The sequence below is a fragment of the Ranitomeya imitator genome, chromosome 5 (assembly GCF_032444005.1).
Source record: "Ranitomeya imitator isolate aRanImi1 chromosome 5, aRanImi1.pri, whole genome shotgun sequence".
Classification (NCBI taxonomy): Eukaryota; Metazoa; Chordata; class Amphibia; order Anura; family Dendrobatidae; genus Ranitomeya; species Ranitomeya imitator.
The window spans coordinates 20418573-20439435 of NC_091286.1; the positions used below are offsets into that span (position 1 = coordinate 20418573).

General features: G+C 39.9%; 1 protein-coding gene across 4 annotated transcripts in view; it reads right to left on the minus strand.

The window, feature by feature from the left end:
• CAPN13 (calpain 13) overlaps positions 1-20863 on the minus strand; it is a 144232-nt gene that overhangs the window by 61226 nt on the left and 62143 nt on the right. For all 4 annotated transcript variants that reach the window (XM_069768372.1, XM_069768373.1, XM_069768375.1 and 1 more), the window contains exons 5-7: positions 17760-17893; positions 16087-16261; positions 12190-12264 (exon numbers count right to left, since the gene is read on the minus strand). In XM_069768372.1, coding sequence (XP_069624473.1) covers positions 12190-12264; positions 16087-16261; positions 17760-17893 — 384 coding nt within the window. The remainder of the gene's footprint in view (positions 1-12189; positions 12265-16086; positions 16262-17759; positions 17894-20863) is intronic.

The following is a 20863-nucleotide window of genomic DNA, read 5'->3' on the forward strand; positions in this document are numbered from 1 at the left end:
GGACAATAATGGACCTGGTGGTTAAGAGCACACGGAATGACCTGATAGTTACTGATAATAAGGACGAGCTCTGGGACGTGGGAACTCTGCTGACCGCAATCCCTAAACCTATCAAACACACTAGAAATAGCCGTGGATTGCGCCTAACGCTCCCTATGCAACTCGGCACAGCCTAAGAAACTAGCTAGCCCTGAAGATAGAAAAATAAAGCCTACCTTGCCTCAGAGAAATTCCCCAAAGGAAAAGGCAGCCCCCCACATATAATGACTGTGAGTAAAGATGAAAATACAAACACAGAGATGAAATAGATTTAGCAAAGTGAGGTCCGACTTACTGAACAGACCGAGGATAGGAAAGGTTACTTTGCGGTCAGCACAAAAACCTACAAAAAGACCACGCAGAGGGCGCAAAAAGACGCTCCGCACCGACTCACGGTGCGGAGGCGCTCCCTCTGCGTCCCAGAGCTTCCAGCAAGCAAGACAACAAATTAAATAGCAAGCTGGACAGAAAAATAGCAAACCAAATAAATACAAGCTGGAATTTAGCTTCTGATGGGAAGACAGGTCACAAGAACGATCCAGGAGTGAACTAGACCAATACTGGAACATTGACAGGTGGCATGGAGCAAAGATCTAAGTGGAGTTAAATAGAGCAGCAGCTAACGAATTAACCTCGTCACCTGTGAAACTCAGAAACACCCACCAGAGGAAGTCCATGGACAGAACCAGCCGAAGTACCATTCATGACCACAGGAGGGAGCCCGACAACCGAATTCACAACACTACGGGGACATGCATATTCTAGAATACCCAATGCGTTAGAATCGGGCCACAATCTAGTAGTAGTTATATTCTTGCACATAGGAGCAGTATTATAGTAGTTATATTCTTGTACATAGGGGCAGTATTATATTGTGCTGTAGGTTTGTTCACTGTGACTTGGACTCATTGAGCTTTTTGTAGTTTCTCCGTTTTATAGGCTTTTTGAAAAACAATTTAGTTGCTGTTGTCATATTTGCATTGAAATCATTCCAACTTTATTGAATGTATTATTGTTCCTCTGCAAACAGCTTGTTGTTTTAGTGAAACCATATTCGGTTATTTGATATTGTTATAAGAACAATGTGTGGCTTTTCCACTGAAACTGGCGGTGAGTTAAATTTAGTTGCCAGAAAAAGGTAACTTTCATCTTTTTTTTCTAGCAATATATCTAATATATAAAGCTGAATGTGTATGTGTGTATGTCCGGGATTGGCATCTGCACCGTCGCAGCTACAGCCCCAAAATTTTGCACAGTCACACGTCTGGACCCCGAGAGTGTCATAGGCTATGTTGTGAGGCAAAATTTTAACCCTGTGCGTTCCAAATCACCAAACAATTTTGACCCTATCTACATAATGGGGAAAAAGTGAAAGGAAAAGTGTTGGAGGCAAATTGACAGCCAGGAGGAGATGGCATACAGATATATACTATATACAGGGGAGATTATATACAGCTATATATTATATACAGGAGGAGATGACATACAGGTATATACTATATACAGGTGAAATGATATACAGCTATATATTATATACAGGAGGAGATGACATACAGGTACATACTATATACAGCGGAGATGATATACAGCTATATATTATATACAGGAGGAGATGACACAGGTATATACTATATACAGGGGAGATGGCACACAGGTATATACTATATACAGGGGAGATGATATACAGCTATATATTATATACAGGACGAGATGATACACAGGTATATACTATATACAGGGGAGATGATATACAGCTATATATTATATACAGGAGGAGATGACACAGGTATATACTATATACAGGGGAGATGATATACAGCTATATATTATATACAGGAGGAGATGACACAGGTATATACTATATACAGGGGAGATGGCACACAGGTATATACTATATACAGGGGAGATGATATACAGCTATATATTATATACAGGACGAGATGATACACAGGTATATACTATATACAGGGGAGATGATATACAGCTATATATTATATACAGGAGTAGATGACATACAGGTATATACTATATACAGGAGGAGATGAGACACATGTATATACTATATACAGGAGGAGATGACATACAGGTATATACTATATACAGGGGAGATGACATACAGGTATATACTATATACAGGGGAGATGACTTACAGGTATATACTATATACAGGGGAGATGACTTACAGGTATATACTATATACAGGGGAGATGACATACAGGTATATACTATATACAGGGGAGATAACACAGGTATATACTATATACAGGAGGAGATGACACACAGGTACATACTATATACAGGAGGAGATGACTTACAGGTATATACTATATACAGGAGGAGATGACACACGGGTACATACTATAACAGGAGCAGATGATACACAGGTATATACTATATACAGGAGGAGATGACACACAGGTACATAGTATATACATTAGGAGATGACTTACAGGTATATACTATATACAGGAGGAGATGACACATGGGTACACACTATATACAGGAGCAGATGACAGACAGGTATATACTATATACAGGAGGAGATGACATACAGGTATATCTAATATATAAAGCTGAATGTGTGTGTGTGTGTATGTGTGTATGTTCGGGATCGGCATCTGCGTCATAGGCTATGTTGTGAGGCGAAATTTTAACTCTGCGCCTTCCAATTCACCAAACAATTTTGCCCCTATCTACTATAATGGGGAAAAAGTGAAAGGAAAAGTGTTGGAGGCAAATTGATAGCTGCCAGATGTGAACAAGGGGGACTTAAAGAATGAGAGCGATGGCGCCAAAGAGTATATGCCGTACAGTTGCTAAGGTGGGGCCCCAACATGGGATACTCACCACACACGGGGATATGAACACACACACAAAATGCGCCACACACTACCACGTGCTTGAACACATATACCACCCTCAGCACACATTTCACCACCCATACACCAACCTCGCCACATAAAAGTCAAAACACAAAAGTCACCGCTCAAAACTCGCCACGCGCAAAACTTGCCACATGCAAAACTAGGCTCACGCAAAACTCGCCACACGTGCAAAACTCACCTCATGGAAAGCTCACCACACGCAAAACTTGCACACGCCGAAAAATTGCCACATGCCCAAAAGTTGCAACACATGCAAAAGTTGCCTCACACAAAACTTGCACATACTCAAAACGCACCACACATAAAACTCGCCACGTGCAAAACTGGCCACACGCAAAACTCGCCATGTGCAAAACTTGCTGCACACACCTTGCTACACTAACCTGTCACATGCAACTCGACACACAAAAAATGCTACACACATGTCGCCACACAAAACTCATCTCACAAAAGTCGCTACATGCATGTCGCCACACACAACTCAACACACGCAATATGACACATGAAACTCGCCCTAAAACGCACACAAGTCTGGTATTATCCTTCAAAAATAAAAATCTGCTTAATAAGCAGACAAACTACAAGAGCAACAAATGTACCATATAGGAAATACGGCAGCTGTCAGTCACATGACCTGTCTATTATGTGTATGTGTGAGCTAATATATACTGCAAGGGGGGAGGGCTTCCTGTTGGCTGGGGATTTATCAGGCTGCTAATTTAGCTTACAAATACTGAGGTTAAAATATTGACCAAATAACGTGTGAATGAGGTCTAATACAGGAGGAGAATACATACAGATATATACTATATACAGGGGAGATGACACACAGGTATATACTATATACAGGGGAGATGACACACAGGTATATACTATATACAGGAGGAGATGACACACAGGTATATACTATATACATGAGAGATGACACACAGGTATATACTATATACAGGAGGAGATGACTTACAGGTATATACTATAAACAGAAGGAGATGACACACAGGTATATACTATATACAGGGGAGATGACACACAGGTATATACTATATACAGGAGGAGATGACATAAAGGTATATACTATATACCGGAACAGATGACACACAGGTATATACTATATACAGGAGGAGATGACACACAGGTATATACTATATACAGGGGAGATGACACACAGGTATATACTATATACAGGAGGAGATGACATACAGGTATATACTATATACAGGAGGAGATGACTTACAGGTATATACTGTTGTGAATTCTGTGGCAGAGCTCCCTCCTGTGGTCACGAGTGGTACTGCGGCTTCTGAGTTTCCTTCCTCAGGTGATGTGGTGAAGTCGTTAGGTGCTGCTCTATTTACCTCCACCTAGTGCTTTGCTCCTGGCCTCCAGTCAATGTTCTAGTATTGGTCTTGCTTCCTCCTGGATCGTTCCTGTGGCCGTCTGCTCTGCATAAGCTAAGTTTTGCTTGTGTTATTTTTGTTTTGCTATTTTTTCTGTCCAGCTTGCTTAATTGGTTTTTCTTGCTTGCTGGAAGCTCTGGGACGCAGAGGGAGCACCTCCGTACCGTTAGTCGGTGTGGAGGGTCTTTTTGCCCCTCTGCGTGGTTGTTTGTAGGGTTTTGTGTTGACCGCAAAGTTATCTTTCCTATCTTCGGTCTGTTCAGTAAGTTGGGCCTCACTTTGCTAAATCTATTTCATCTCTGCGTTTGTATTTTCATCTCTGCTCACAGTCATTATATGTGGGGGGCTGCCTTTTCCTTTGGGGTATTTCTCTGAGGCAAGGTAGGCTTGTTTTTCTATCTTAGGCCTAGCTAGTTTCTCAGGCTGTGCCGAGTTGCATAGGGAGCGTTAGGCGCAATCCACGGCTGCCTCTAGTGTGGTTGGATAGGATTAGGGATTGCGGTCAGCAGAGTTCCCACGTCTCAGAGCTCGTCCTATGTCTTTTGGTTATTGTCAGGTCACTTTGTGTGCTCTGAACTTCAAGGTCCATTGTGGTTCTGAATTACCTAATCATGACAATATACTATATACAGGAGGAGATGACACACAGGTATATACTATATACAGGGAAGATGACACACATGTATATACTATATACAGGAGGAGATGACATACAGGTATATACTATATACCGGAGCAGATGACACACAGGTATATATTATATACAGGAGGAGATGACACACAGGTATATACTATATACAGAAGGAGATGACACACTGGTATATACTATATACAGGGGAGATGACACACACATATATACTATATACAGGGGAGATGACACACAGGTATATACTATATACAGGAGGAGATGACACACTGGTATATACTATATTCAGGGGAGATGACATACAGGTACATACTATATACAGGGAAGATGACACACAGGTACATAATATATACAGGGGAGATGACATACAGGTATACACTATAAACAGGGGAGATGACGCACAAGTATATACTATATACAGGAGAAGATGACATACAGGTGTATACTATATTCAGGGGAGATGACATACAGGTACATACTATATACAGGGGAGATGACACACAGGTATATACTATATACAGGAGGAGATGACACACAGGTATATACTATATACAGGAGAAGATGACATACAGGTGTATACAATATTCAGGGGAGATGACATACAGGTACATACTATATACAGGGGAGATGACACACAGGTATATACTATATACAGGAGAGATGACACACTGGTATATACTATATACAGGGGAGATGACATACAGGTACATACTATATACAGGGAAGATGACACACAGGTGCATACTATATACAGGGGAGATGACACACAGGTACATACTATATACAGGGGAGATGACACACAGTTATATACTATATACAGGGGAGATGACACACAGGTATATACTATATACAAAAGAGAAGACACACAGGTATATACTATATACCGGAGGAGATGACATACAGGTACATACTATATACAGGGGAGATGACACACAGATATATACTATATACAGGAGGAGATGTCACACAGGTATATACTATATACAGGAGGAGATGACACACAGGTATATACTATATACAGGGAAGATGACACACGTATATACTATATACAGGAGGAGATGACACACAGATATATACTATATACAGGAGGAGATGACATACAGGTACATACTATATACAGGAGGAGATGACACACAGGTATATACTATATACTATATACAGGAGCAGATGACACACAGGTATATACTATACACAGGAGGAGATGACTTACAGGTATATATTATATACAGGAGGAGATGACACACAGGTATATACTATATACAGGAGGAGATGACATACAGGTATATACTATATGAAAGAGATGACACATAGGTATATAGAGGAGGAGATGACATACAGCAGGTATATACTATATACAAGGGAGATGACATTCAGGTATATACTATATACAGGAGATGACATACAGGTATATACTATATATAGGAGGAGATGACATACAGGTATATAGTATATAGAGAAGAGATGACATACAGGTATATACTATATACAGGAGGAGATGACACATAGGTATATACAATATGCAGGAGGAGATGACATACAGCAGGTATATACTATTTACAGGGGAGATGACATACAGGTATATAATATATACAGGAGACGACATACAGATGTATACTATATATAAGGGAGATGACAAACATGTATATACTGAGGGGAAAATGAGAGGTGTGAGGTGAAAATGAGCGGTGTCAGTGCAAAATGAGAGGAGTGAGGGAAAATAGTAAAGTGATCGGAAAATGACAGATGTGAGGTCGAAATGACAAGTGTTAGGGGGAATGAGAGGAGTGAGGGGGAAAATAAGAGGAGTGAGGGTGAAAATGAGAGGTGTAAGGGAGAAAATGAGAGATGTGAGGGGGAAAATGAGAGGCGTGATGGGAAAATAAGAGAAGTGAGGTGCTATAACTAACCACAGATATTTACTATGCCCAGGCAACGCCGGGCTCTTCAGCTAGTTGATGTATAAAAAAAGTAATCTTACGCCAATTATATGTTAGAAACTCTGTGAACTATGTCTGAAAAAATGATATATTGTCTTATTGTTTTGTTTCAGAATTGCACAATACATAGGGTACAGTATTATAGTAGTTATATTCTTGTACATGGGGCAGTATTATAGTAGTTATATTCTTGTACAAAGAGGCAGTATTATAGTAGTTATATTCTTGTACATAGGGGCAGTATTATAGTAGTTATATTCTTGTACATAGGGGCAGTATTATAGTAGTTATATTCTTGTACATAATAGCAGTATTATAGTAGTTATATTCTTGTACATAGGAGCAGTATTATAGTAGTTATATTCTTGTACATAGGAGCAGTATTATAGTAGTTATATTCTTGTATATAGGAGCAATATTATAGTAGTTATATTCTAGTACATAGGGGGCAATATTATAGCAGTTATATTCTTGTACATAGGGGCAGTATTATAGTAGTTATATTCTTCTTCATAGGATCAGTATTATAGTAGTTACATTCTTGTACATAGGAGCAGTATTATAGTAGTTATATTCTTGTATATGGGGGGCAGTATTATAGTAGTTATATTCTTGTACATAGGGGCAGTATTATAGTAGTTATATTCTTGTAGATGGGGCAGTATTATAGTAGTTATATTCTTGTACATAGGGGCAGTATTATAGTAGTTATATTCTTGTACATAGGAGCAGTATTATAGTAGTTATATTCCTGTACATAGGAGGCAGTATTATAGTAGTTATATTCTTGTACATAGAGGCAATATTATAGTAGTTATATTCTTGTACATAGGGGCATTATTATAGTAGTTATATTCTTGTACATAGGGGCAGTATTATAGTAGTTATATTCTTGTACATAAGGGGCAGTATTATAGTAGATATATTCTTGTACATAGGGGCAGTATTATAGTAGTTATATTCTTGTACATAGGGGCAGTATTATAGTAGTTATAATCTTGTACATAGGGGCAGTATTATAGTAGTTATATTCTTGTACATAAGGGGCAGTATTATAGTAGATATATTCTTGTACATAGGGGCAGTATTATAGTAGTTATATTCTTGTACATAGGGGCAGTATTATAGTAGTTATATTCTTGTACATAGGGGCAGTATTATAGTAGTTATATTCTTGTACATAAGGGGCAGTATTATAGTAGATATATTCTTGTACATAGGGGCAGTATTATAGTAGTTATATTCTTGTACATAAGGGGCAGTATTATAGTAGTTATATTCTTGTACATAGGGGCAGTATTATAGTAGTTATATTCTTGTACATAAGGGGCAGTATTATAGTAGTTATATTCTTGTACATAGGGGCAGTATTATAGTAGTTATAATCTTGTACATAGGGGCAGTATTATAGTAGTTATATTCTTGTACATAAGGGGCAGTATTATAGTAGATATATTCTTGTACATAGGGGCAGTATTATAGTAGTTATATTCTTGTACATAGGGGCAGTATTATAGTAGTTATATTCTTGTACATAGGGGCAGTATTATAGTAGTTATATTCTTGTACATAGGGGCAGTATTATAGTAGTTATATTCTTGTACATAAGGGGCAGTATTATAGTAGTTATATTCTTGTACATAGGGGCAGTATTATAGTAGATATATTCTTGTACATAGGGGCAGTATTATAGTAGTTATATTCTTGTACATAGGGGCAGTATTATAGTAGTTATATTCTTGTACATAAGGGGCAGTATTATAGTAGTTATATTCTTGTACATAGGGGCAGTATTATAGTAGTTATATTCTTGTACATAAGGGGCAGTATTATAGTAGTTATATTCTTGTACATAGGGGCAGTATTATAGTAGTTATAATCTTGTACATAGGGGCAGTATTATAGTAGTTATATTCTTGTACATAAGGGGCAGTATTATAGTAGATATATTCTTGTACATAGGGGCAGTATTATAGTAGTTATATTCTTGTACATAGGGGCAGTATTATAGTAGTTATATTCTTGTACATAGGGGCAGTATTATAGTAGTTATATTCTTGTACATAAGGGGCAGTATTATAGTAGATATATTCTTGTACATAGGGGCAGTATTATAGTAGTTATATTCTTGTACATAGGGGCAGTATTATAGTAGTTATATTCTTGTACACGTGGCAGTATTATAGTAGTTATATTCTTGTACACGGGGCAGTATTATAGTAGTTATATTCTTGTACACGGGGCAGTATTATAGTAGTAGCTTTTATAGATTCTCACTTTAGCATACACCCTTATTACATATTTTATAGGCTTTTTAAAAAGCAATTTAGTTGCTGTTGTCATACTTGCATTGATATTATTCAAACTTTATTGAATTTAGTATTATTCCAGCATGTTGTTTTAGTAAAACTATTTTTAGTTATTTGATATTGTTATTACAACAACTTGCGGTTTAGCCTCTCTAATTGGTAGTGAATTCAATTAAATTGCTAAAAAAAATTAAGAGCCAATGAAATATCTTTAATTGCACAATGAAAAATTCAAACACTGCAATGTTTTACTGTTAGTCCAAGTTCACATGTTTAGTATTCTCAGTATATTCTTCTTATAAAGGGAATCTGTTTGCAGGACTTTACCCCCAAGCTATGTACATGCTCATGCAGCCCTTTCAAAAAGAAAGTCCAGCAATAACTTTACATGGCCGCTCCATTCCTTTGTTACTGAGAAATCAGAGTTTGAACAGATATGTAAATGAGGCTGAAGAGCTATGGTAGATCTGAAGCCTCTTTCACTCCGGCTCTTTTCCACACTTCGCTTCACCGCCTCCTCCTTCGCTGACAGCTTCTATGCTATGATATCAGGCCAGAATTATCTTTTTTTGGTGGCCACTACATTGCAATAAAATGCAATAACGGGCGATCAAAACATAGTATCTACACCAAAATTATATCAATAAAAAAGTCAACTCGGCAAGCAAAAAATAAGCCCTCATGCAGCCCCAGATCTCGAAAAATGGAGACGCTACAGGTCTTGGAAATTGTGCCATTTTTTTCTTTTTTTTAAAGACAATTTATACATGTTTGATGTCTATGAACTCATAATGACCTGGAGAATCATAATGGCAGGTCAGTTTTAGCATTTAGTGAACATGCTAAAAAACAAAAAAAAACAAAACAATTGAATTGCACTTTTTTTTGTGCAATTTCACAGCAGTTGGCATTTTTTTCCCCATTTTCCAGTACATGATATGTTAAAACCAATGGTGTCGTTCAAAAGTAGAACTTGTCCCGCAAAAAAAACAAGCCCTCACATGGCCAAATTGACGGAAAAACAAAAAAAGTTATGGCTCTTGGAAGAAGGGGAGCAAAAAAATTAAAATGCAATAATGTAAAATGGCCCGGGGGGGTTAAGGGGTTAAATTGTGCCCATTCATAAGTTATTTTCTACTTATTTATCTATTTCTTTCTCTAGTTTCCATTGTGAGCATGTTTTTTTTTTTGGGAATCCAAATATTTGCACCCAGTTTATTTTTTAGGACTATTTAAAAAGTATGATAATTTGTGCTCAAATGTTCTCCAGTCCCCCATCGTACTCCAGTCCCCCATCCTGCAGTGATTTTTTTTTTGTTTACTGCAAATTTGTGTGCAAACGTTAGTTACGTGGGAGATTTTAATAGATCGTGCAACTTTTTACTTAACAAAAGTAAAAGGCGAACACAAAAGTTTCAATTTTGCACAGGTTTATAAACCCGCTTTCCCCATTTTGAAGAATTTCGAAGAAAAAGAAAAAAGTGACCAAAAACAAATACACGAGAATGGAATTGGGTTCAAAGTTATTTTGTTATTATTGATAGTTTTGTGGACTTTGGTGTCTGATGATCGTTAGATAATGCATTTTAGAACTGTCGTAGACACATCTCCGCATGTTCAATAGTCCGTAGAAACTAGTAAGCCTTACATCTCATTCAGACGTCCTATTTTTGAGTACGGGTGCGATCCATGATTTTCCTTTTTTTTATTCTCTGACCGAATGGTCCGTGGAAAGTATCGAAGAATTGCAGATTTTGACCCACGGGTTGGATTAAAATCGGCCATGAAAGTCAATGGATCCATGGAAAAATTAGAGTACACTTGGATTACATCAGATCGCAATCTGATTTTCACGGATCCTCGTGGAAAAAAGGTGGAGAATTATATATCTTTTTTTTTCCATGTATAAGAAATTGGATGACACGCGAACCACACTCTGATCAAACCCTGATCGGAATAATCGATTTGATGATTTGATATACTCGTATGCGAAAAAAATTGGATGAAGCTTTAAAATGAGCAAAATTTACCTTTGTGTTCAAGACCTCTGGCTTTGCACTGAAGAGGGGAAATCACCCTGAAACACGTGTCAGGGATTAGTGGATTTATAGGTAGAAGTATTTTTATGCCTGAGGAAAATTCCTGAGTTCGGAATGGAAACGCGTTGTAATTTATCCTGCTAAGGTATTGCGTTCTATATCCTCACCTTGCTCATTATGGAGCACCGCACTCGGACTTCCATTGCAGTCAGTGCTGGTTACATATCATTTCTGTATTAATACATTATCAATGTCTTGAAATAAGTCGGTGGTTCATCCAATAGGAGACAGCAATGACTATTTTGCATTTGTACCACAACTCCCCTCCTACAATGCTCGTGTAATACTCCCTTAACAAAAGATAAGCTCTATATTATTGTCTAAATCTCAATCCCAAACAGTGCCACTGCCATATAGTGCAAAAATAATCTACAGTAAAGTGCCTGAGTATCAGCACTGTCATATAGAGCTCAAATAATATCACAACAACCCAAAAAATAATCCACAGTATTGCCTAAATATCAGTCCTGTACTGTACCGCCATATAGTGCACAAAATATAGCAAAAAGCAGTGCCGGTTAAATCTGTATACAGTACCATCATAGAGTGTGCAATAATTACCCAGATATATAGCAGATATAGAGGCTCAAACAGAACCCTAGATCTCAGCCACAGAAACCTTACGTTAGGTACTATAGGTCTCAGATGTAGAACTTTATACTCCGGAGATCCAATGTAAAATCTTTAAAAGGGACAAATAAGAAAAAGGAAAGTGACTTAAAAAAAAAAGCAAATTATGATCTGCGCCAAAGAGTATTAAATTCAATGCGGTAATTTATCATGTTTTCTGAAGTGCTTTAAGTGTCTTTTTTGTCCTCTATGACATGAGCGTCTGGAGGAGAAAGGGCTTCCACAATCGGCTTGTATGGAGGGTTACCTGAGTGCCTTCAGTCACGGTGTAGGCATGACCCTGGACAAGACCGTTCTGCAGCTCAATGTTCCCAGTGTGTAACTGAAATAGAATAATGTAGAATATCACAGATGGAACTGATTTATGCATCATATCATTACATACATTTATGTATATTACTGAGGAACATCATGCACTCAGCGTTCCAACCCCATCCACCGCTGTCTGTCACTGCCACCAGGCAAAGATGTCTAGGAGCTGATAACTATTGCCACCTAACCAAACAGACCTAAGGAAGCCAGACTGAGCTTTATCTTCCTGGATTGTTAGTTGGTATCATGGGATTGAAACATCATATGAAGAGGGCAATCACTGGGGAAGGACATCATGATCGGAAGAAGAGAAGGAACAAGGCGAAGAGGAAGACCAGCAAACTGATGGCTTGATATTATCAAGATAATGTCGGAGAAGACCCTGGAGGACCTATCTAGGCTTGCACATTCATCCATTAAGTCGCCATGGCATGCGATTGAGCTGAAGGCTGTTAAATAAATAATAAAAACCTTGGGATCCATTACTTTTGATGCCTGTTTGACTACTCTTTGACTTTGTCCCAAAATGTACCGCATTTTGGGGTTTACTACATCACCATTTTTGAACCTTGCCTCTCGAGACCTCCCTCCTGAACTAAGTCCTACCATACTAGATACTCCGCTCTGCCAAGTCTCTGCCCTTGGTTATGTTTGTTTCCATTCTTAACTAATAACATATCAGTTTCCAGAAGGACATGACAGGTGCAGATCAATACACAGTCATGAGAAAAGCAAAGTTGAGGCGGTGTGTGAAAATTTTAGTACACCCTTACTGCTTTCATAAGAATTAGAAGTGTAAATAGCAGCCAGGTGTTACTGATCAAAAGCCCGAAATTCATTGTTCATCAACAATTGAGAGGCCACCTCCATATTTGGAGAAGATTTGGACGTGTGCTGGTCCGGAACAGTGAAGTGTTTGTTAAACCAAAGAAGAAAATACATTAGCGATGATCTTAAGAGACATAATTGTTGCCACCCATGAATCTGAAAAGGGTTATAAGGCCATTTCCAATATATTTGAAGCTCATCATCCTACAGTGAAAAAAAATAATTACAAGTGTTAAACATTCACAGTCTTTCCGGGAGTGAACGTCTCAGAAAATTCATCCCAAAATGTCAGATTGTGTAGTGTTCATAGAAATTGCAAGAAACCTAAGAGCTACAGCTCAGGTGCTAAAGGCCTCAGCATGTTATATATTCAAGTTCATGTGAGCACAATTAGAAAAAGAATACGAAAGTATGGCGTGATTCGAAGGGTTGCCAGAAGGAAACCTCTTCCTTCTTGATGTAAACAACTTAAATAAAAGAGGTTTGACCACCGTTTTCCGTCTGTGCAGCCATTCTGTGTGTCATAATCTCAGTAACAAGGTGTCATTCAAAGGTATTCTGAGTCAACTGTGGGGCCATTAATCCAAAAGTAAAAGCTTGGCCAAAAGTGGGTCTTGTAGTGGGACAATGATCCCAAGCAGCAAATATATATCGGAATGGCTGAAAAAGTAAAGAATCGTGTCGATGTACAGTCCAGACCTCAACCCAACAGAAACACATTACGAGAACTGAAGATGAACAAATTACCAGAAACTTCAATGATCGTAAGCAATGTTGTGAAGAGGTGGCCAAAATTCCTCCAGAACGATGAATATACAAGCTACCGAGTCATAGGGTGTACTTAATTTTTCTCTAACTGGTTCTACATTTTGGATTAGGGCTTGGTAAATATAAAGCAATATGTCTATTTGTTCATCTGAGGTTGTGTTTACCGAATAAAAGACTTTCTAAGGACCAGGTTTTTATTATATTCTGATTCGTGACTATACAAATGTTGGGCTTTGAAGTAAGTCCCACCAAGATTTTCCCAAACTTGTTTTGCTTCGTATCCAATTCTTTTGACGGTGACAAGTCTTTGCCTGGTAGAGATTCCTGAAGGTTTTACTAGATTAAATAAGAAGCTTTGGCACCAGGAGGGCAACTGGAAATTGGCAATAATGTGCACAAAGATGGGGAAACAAGGGAGCCAGATAGAAGAAGAAATAGAAATGGCAGAATGAAAGGAGAGAGATAGTAGAGTGAGCACTTAGTACTAGCAAAACATCACAAAGTTCAAGAGTAAAAGAACAGTGAGTGCAGCTCTGGAGTATGATGCAGGATGTAACTCAGGATCAGTAATGTAATGTATGTACACAGTGACTGCACCAGCAGAATAGTGAGTGCAGCTCTGGGGTATAATACAGGATGTAACTCAGGATCAGTAATGTAATGTATGTACACAGTGACTGCACCAGCAGAATAGTGAGTGCTGCTCTGGAGTGTAATACAGGATGTAACTCAGGATCAGTAATGTAATGTATGTACACAGTGACTGCACCAGCAGAATAGTGAGTGCAGCTCTGGGGTATAATACAGGATGTAACTCAGGATCAGTAATGTAATGTATATACACAGTGACTGCACCAGCAGAATAGTGATTGCAGCTCTGGGGTATAATACAGGATGTAACTCAGGATCAGTAATGTAATGTATGTACACAATGACCGCACCAGCAGAATAGTGAGTGCAGCTCTGGGATATAATACAGGATGTAACTCACGATCAGTAATGTAATGTATGTACACAGTGACTGCACCAGCAGAATAGTGAGTGCAGCTCTGGAGTGTAATACAGGATGTAACTCAGGATCAGTAATGTAATGTATGTACACAGTGACTGCACCAGCAGAATAGTGAGTGCAGCTCTGGAGTATGATGCAGGACGTAAATCAGGATCAGTAATGTAATGTATGTACACAGTGACTGCACCAGCAGAATAGTGAGTGCAGCTCTGGGGTATAATACAGGATGTAACTCAGGATCAGTAATGTAATGTATGTACACAATGACCGCACCAGCAGAATAGTGAGTGCAGCTCTGGGGTATAATACAGGAGGCAACTCAGGATCAGTAATGTAATGTATGTACACAGTGACTGCACCAGCAGAATAGTGAGTGCAGCTCTGGGGTATAATACAGGATGTAACTCAGGATCAGTAATGTAATGTATGTACACAATGACCGCACCAGCAGAATAGTGAGTGCAGCTCTGGGGTATAATACAGGAGGTAACTCAGGATCAGTAATGTAATGTATGTACACAGTGACTGCACCAGCAGAATAGTGAGTGCAGCTCTGGGGTATAATACAGGATGTAACTCACGATCAGTAATGTAATGTATGTACACAGTGACTGCACCAGCAGAATAGTGAGTGCAGCTCTGGGGTATAATACAGGATGTAACTCAGGATCAGTAATGTAATGTATGTACACAGTGACTGCACCAGCAGAATAGTGAGTGCAGCTCAGGGGTATAATACAGGATGTAACTCAGGATCAGTAATGTAATATATGTACACAGTGACTGCACCAGCAGAATAGTGAGTGCAGCTCTGGGGTATAATACAGGATGTAACTCAGGATCAGTAATGTAATGTATGTACACAGTGACTGCACCAGCAGAATAGTGAGTGCAGCTCTGGAGCATAATAAAGTATAAAACTGAGGATTAGTACAGAGAACTGGAACACATTTATTTATAGATAATGTTACCACTGCATAAAGTAACAATTTGTAAAATGTTTTAAGGTCCAAATTTAGAAGTACCTTTTTTTTAATTAAATTTGCATAATCTCTACCTTTTAAAATCTGGCTTGTTGGAAAGATCAGTAAAAAATGACCTATTGGCAAGCAAAGCTTCTGCAAGGAAAAGTAATATATGCAGTTCTGCACAGTCACCTTTATACTTTTTGTACTTTTTTATTTTTCTTTTTGTTTTTATTTTTATATTGGATTTTGTACTTACGTTTCCAGGTGTTGTTCCCCCCATGAGAGATCCTGATCGTGCAGCAGCTAAAACAATGTCTTCCAGGTCAGATGGGGGTTTGGTTAGATTAAAATCCATTTGCACCCCTCCTGTAAAATCCACCATCGCTTCTGAAATGAATCCCCAGTGCAGATTCTGGTAGGAGCCTCGCAGCCTGAAAGAAAGAAAGCAGAAAAATGGAGGCTGATAATATCCTTCTAGTTTATCCAATAATAAGTACTAACAGATCTATATGGAAAGATTGTATGATGGAAAAAATCTGCTCTGGTAAAGTGTCCTTATGACAACGCTTACTGGTCTGTGTTCTCATGTTTTACTGTCATTAAGATGTTTCAATCCATGTCCACATATATAATATACACTGCTCAAAAAAATAAAGGGAACACTAAAATCCCACATCCTAGATAACACTGAATTAAATATTCCAGTTGCAAATTTTTATTCATTGCATAGTGGAATGTGTTCAGAACAAAACATAACATTTATCAATGTAAATCAAAATTAATATGCCATGGAGGTCTGGATTTGGAATGATGCTCAAAATCAAAGTGGAAAATCAAATTACAGGCTGATCCAACTTCAGTAGAAATGCCTCATGACAAGGAAAAGATGCTCAGTAGTGTGTGTGGCATGTCTCCTGGTAGCGCCTCCAGCCTCTGCACACTACGCTGACAGACACAGCAATTCTTCTTGCGACAGCTCGCATTGATGTGCCATCCTGGATGAGCTGCACTACCTGAGCCACTTGTGTGGGTTGTAGAGTCCGTCTCATGCTACGAGTGTGAAAGCACAACCAACATTCAAAAGTGACCAAAACATCAGCCAGAAAGCATTGGTACTGAGATGTGGTCTGTGGTCACCACCTGCAGAACCACTCCTTTATTGAGTGTGTCTTGATAATTGCCAATAATTTACATCTGTTGTCTATTCCATTTGCACAAGAGCAGGTGAAATTGATTGTCAGTCAGTGTTGCTTCCTAAGTGGACAGTTTGATTTAACAGAAGTTTGATTTACTTGGAGTTATAATCTGTTGTTTAAGTGTTCCCTTTATTTTTTTGAGCAGTGTATATACACATGAAACAAAGAGAGAGTGCAGCTCTGGAGTATAATACAGAATGTAACTCAGGATCAGTAATGTAATGTATGTACACAGTGACTGCATCAGCAGAATAGTGAGTGCAGCTCTGGAGTATAATACAGGGTGTAACTCAGGATCAGTAATGTAATGTATGTACACAGTGACTGCACCTGCAGAATAGTGAGTGCAGCTCTGGGGTTTAATACAGAATGTAACTCAGGATCAGTAATGTAATGTATGTACACAGTGACTGCACCAGCAGAATAGTGAGTGCAGCTCTGGAGTGTAATACAGAATGTAACTCAGGATCAGTAATGTAATGTATGTACACAGTGACTGCACCAGCAGAATAGTGAGTGCAGCTCTGGGGTATAATACAGAATGTAACTCAGGATCAGTAATTTAATGTATGTACACAGTGACTGCACCAGCAGAATAGTGAGTGCAGCTCTGCACTCAGGATCAGTAATGTAATGTATGTACACAGTGACTGCACCAGCAGAATAGTGAGTGCAGCTCTGAAGTATAATACAGGATGAAGCTCGGGATCAGTGCAGTATAACATACACTTACTTGGCATACGCTTTCTCTAATAGAGATGGCCAAAACTCATTGCTGACACGTGGTTGCACTGACAAGTAGTTTCCATTGAGCATCGGCAGCCGATCATCGACAACCACGTCCACCCATTCTCCATACTGCCAAAACTTTAAAAAAAACATAGGAGTCATACAACAGGTCATATTTCAGGGTTACTACTTTCCATACCTTATGATGATGATAAACATCAATAGAATCAATATCCGAAGTCAGATTCTTTATTTATAGGAAATATTTCTATGCAGCAAATACAGTTGGGGACAATTGATCCCCACTTCCCGGCTCATCGGCCACGTCAGTAATCTGTGGTCATAGGATGGAAGGCATGAGTATCGTCTCCTACCTGATGAGCTCCGTGCTTCTTCTTTTGATTAGGCTGGCTAATGAAATAAAGAGATCAATGGACTTCGTAATGCAACTCAATACGCCGCTATTCTAGTGGCAAAAAATCATAGCAGTCTGGTTTGTAGTCTGGAGCCCCCCCGATAACAGCAGTCTGGATGTGTAGTATGGAGCCCCCTATAACAGCAGCCTGGATATGTAGTCTGGAGCCCCCCCCTATAACAGCAGTCTGGATGTGTATTCTGGAGCCCCCTATAACAGCAGTCTGGATGTGTATTCTGGAGCCCCCTATAACAGCAGTCTGGATGTGTAGTCTGGAGCCCCCTATAACAGCAGTCTGGATGTGTAGTCTGGAGCCCCCTATAACAGCAGTCTGGATGTGTATTCTGGAGCCCCCTATAACAGCAGTCTGGATGTGTATTCTGGAGCCCCCTATAACAGCAGTCTGGATGTGTAGTCTGGAGCCCCCTATAACAGCAGCCTGGATATGTAGTCTGGAGCCCCTCTATAACAGCAGTCTGGATGTGTAGTCTGGAGCCCCCTATAACAGCAGTCTGGATGTGTAGTCTGGAGCCCCCCTATAACAGCAGTCTGGATGTGTATTCTGGAGCCCCCTATAACAGCAGCCTGGATATGTAGTCTGGAGCCCCCCTATAACAGCAGTCTGGATGTGTATTCTGGAGCCCCCTATAACAGCAGTCTGGATGTGTAGTCTGGAGCCCCCCTATAACAGCAGTCTGGATGTGTAGTCTGGAGCCCCCCTATAACAGCAGTCTGGATGTGTAGTCTGGAGCCCCCTATAACAGCAGTCTGGATATGTAGTCTGGAGCCCCCCTATAACAGCAGTCTGGATGTGTAGTCTGGAGCCCCCCTATAACAGCAGTCTGGATGTGTATTCTGGAGCCCCCTATAACAGCAGCCTGGATATGTAGTCTGGAGCCCCCCTATAACAGCAGTCTGGATGTGTATTCTGGAGCCCCCTATAACAGCAGTCTGGATGTGTAGTCTGGAGCCCCTATAACAGCAGTCTGTGGTCTATGTTGGAGATATTTTTGGCTCCTGTATACGCCGGTCACTCTCTATATTTGCACAGTGAGGTACAGTAGCTGCTGACGCCTCGTCACAGTAACGTGGTTTATACAAATATTTGCACTTTGGGCTCTATATATGTAATTTGCACAGTGTTTGGAATAGATTATCTGCCCAAATCCGGGCATGAGGACAAAGAAAACTTGTTAAAAACTGAGATTACCGAGCCAAATGAATAATCTCTCTGGGAGGTCACCTCTGCTCCTCTGGGACTAACAAAACTGAGGTTTGGAAGCCACTTACAAGACAAAACTCCTAATGAAGTGATTGGCAAAATAATATTCCATACTAGACAAAATAATATATATATATATATATATATATATATATATATATATATATATATATATATATATATATATACACTGCTCAAAAAGATAAAGTGAACACTAACATCCCACTTCCTAGATATCACTGAATGAAATATTCCAGGTGTAAATCTTTATTCATTACATAGTGGGAATGTGTTGAGAACAATAAAACCAAAAAATGTTCACGGTAAATCGCAACAAATATCCCACGGAGGTCTGGAGTTGGAATGATGCTCAAAATCAAAGTAGAAAATGAAGTTACAGGCTGATCCAACTTCAGTGGAAATGCCTCAAGTCAAGGAAATGATGCTCAGTAGTGTGTGTGGCCTCCATGTGCCTGTATGACCTCCCTACAATGCCTGGGCATGCTCCTGGTGAGGCGGTGGATGGTCTCCTGAGGGATCTGCTCCCAAACCTGGACTAAAGCATCCGCCAACTACTGGACAGTCTGTGGTGCAACGTGACGTTGGTGGATGGTGCGAGACATGATATCCCAGATGTGCTCAATCGGATTCAGGTCTGGGGAATGGGAGGGCCAGTCCATAGCTTCAATGCCTTCATCTTGCAGGAAATGCTGACACACTCCAGCCACATGAGGTCTGGCATTGTCCTGCATTAGGAGGAACCCATGGCCAACCGCACCAGCATATGGTCTCACAAGGGGTCTGAGGATCTCATCTCGGTACCTAATGGCAGTCAGGCTACCTCTGGCGAGCACATGGAGGGCTGTGCGGCCCTCCAAAGAAATGCCACCCCACACCATTACTGACCCACTGCCAAACCGGTCAGGCTGAAGGATGTTGCACGCAGCAGATCGCTCTCCACGGCATCTCCAGACTCTGTCACGTCTGTCACATGTGCTCAGTGTGAACCTGCTTTCATCTGTGAAGAGCACAGGGCGCTAGTGGTGAATTTGCCAATCCTGGTGTTCTGTGCCAAATGCCAAGCGTCCTGCACGGTGTTGGGTTGTGAGCACAACCCCCATCTGTGCACGTCGGGCACTCAGACCATCCTCATGGAGTCGGTTTCTAACCGCTTGTGCAGACACTTGCACATTTCTGGCCTGCTGGAGGTCATTTTGCAGGGCTCTGGCAGTGCTCCTACTGTTCCTCTTTGCGCAAAGGCTGAGGTAGCGTCCATGCTGCTGGGTTGTTGCCTGTTGTGAATTCTGCTCTTGGGTTCCCTCCAGTGGTTGTAGGTGGGAATGCAGTTGTCTCTGAGTCACAGACCTGGCCAGGTGTATCGGATGATTACAATTCTGACTGGGATATTTAAGTGGGCAGTATCCTTTAGCCCTTGCCAGTAGTCAATGTTCCTTGTGAAGTGTTGGATCAC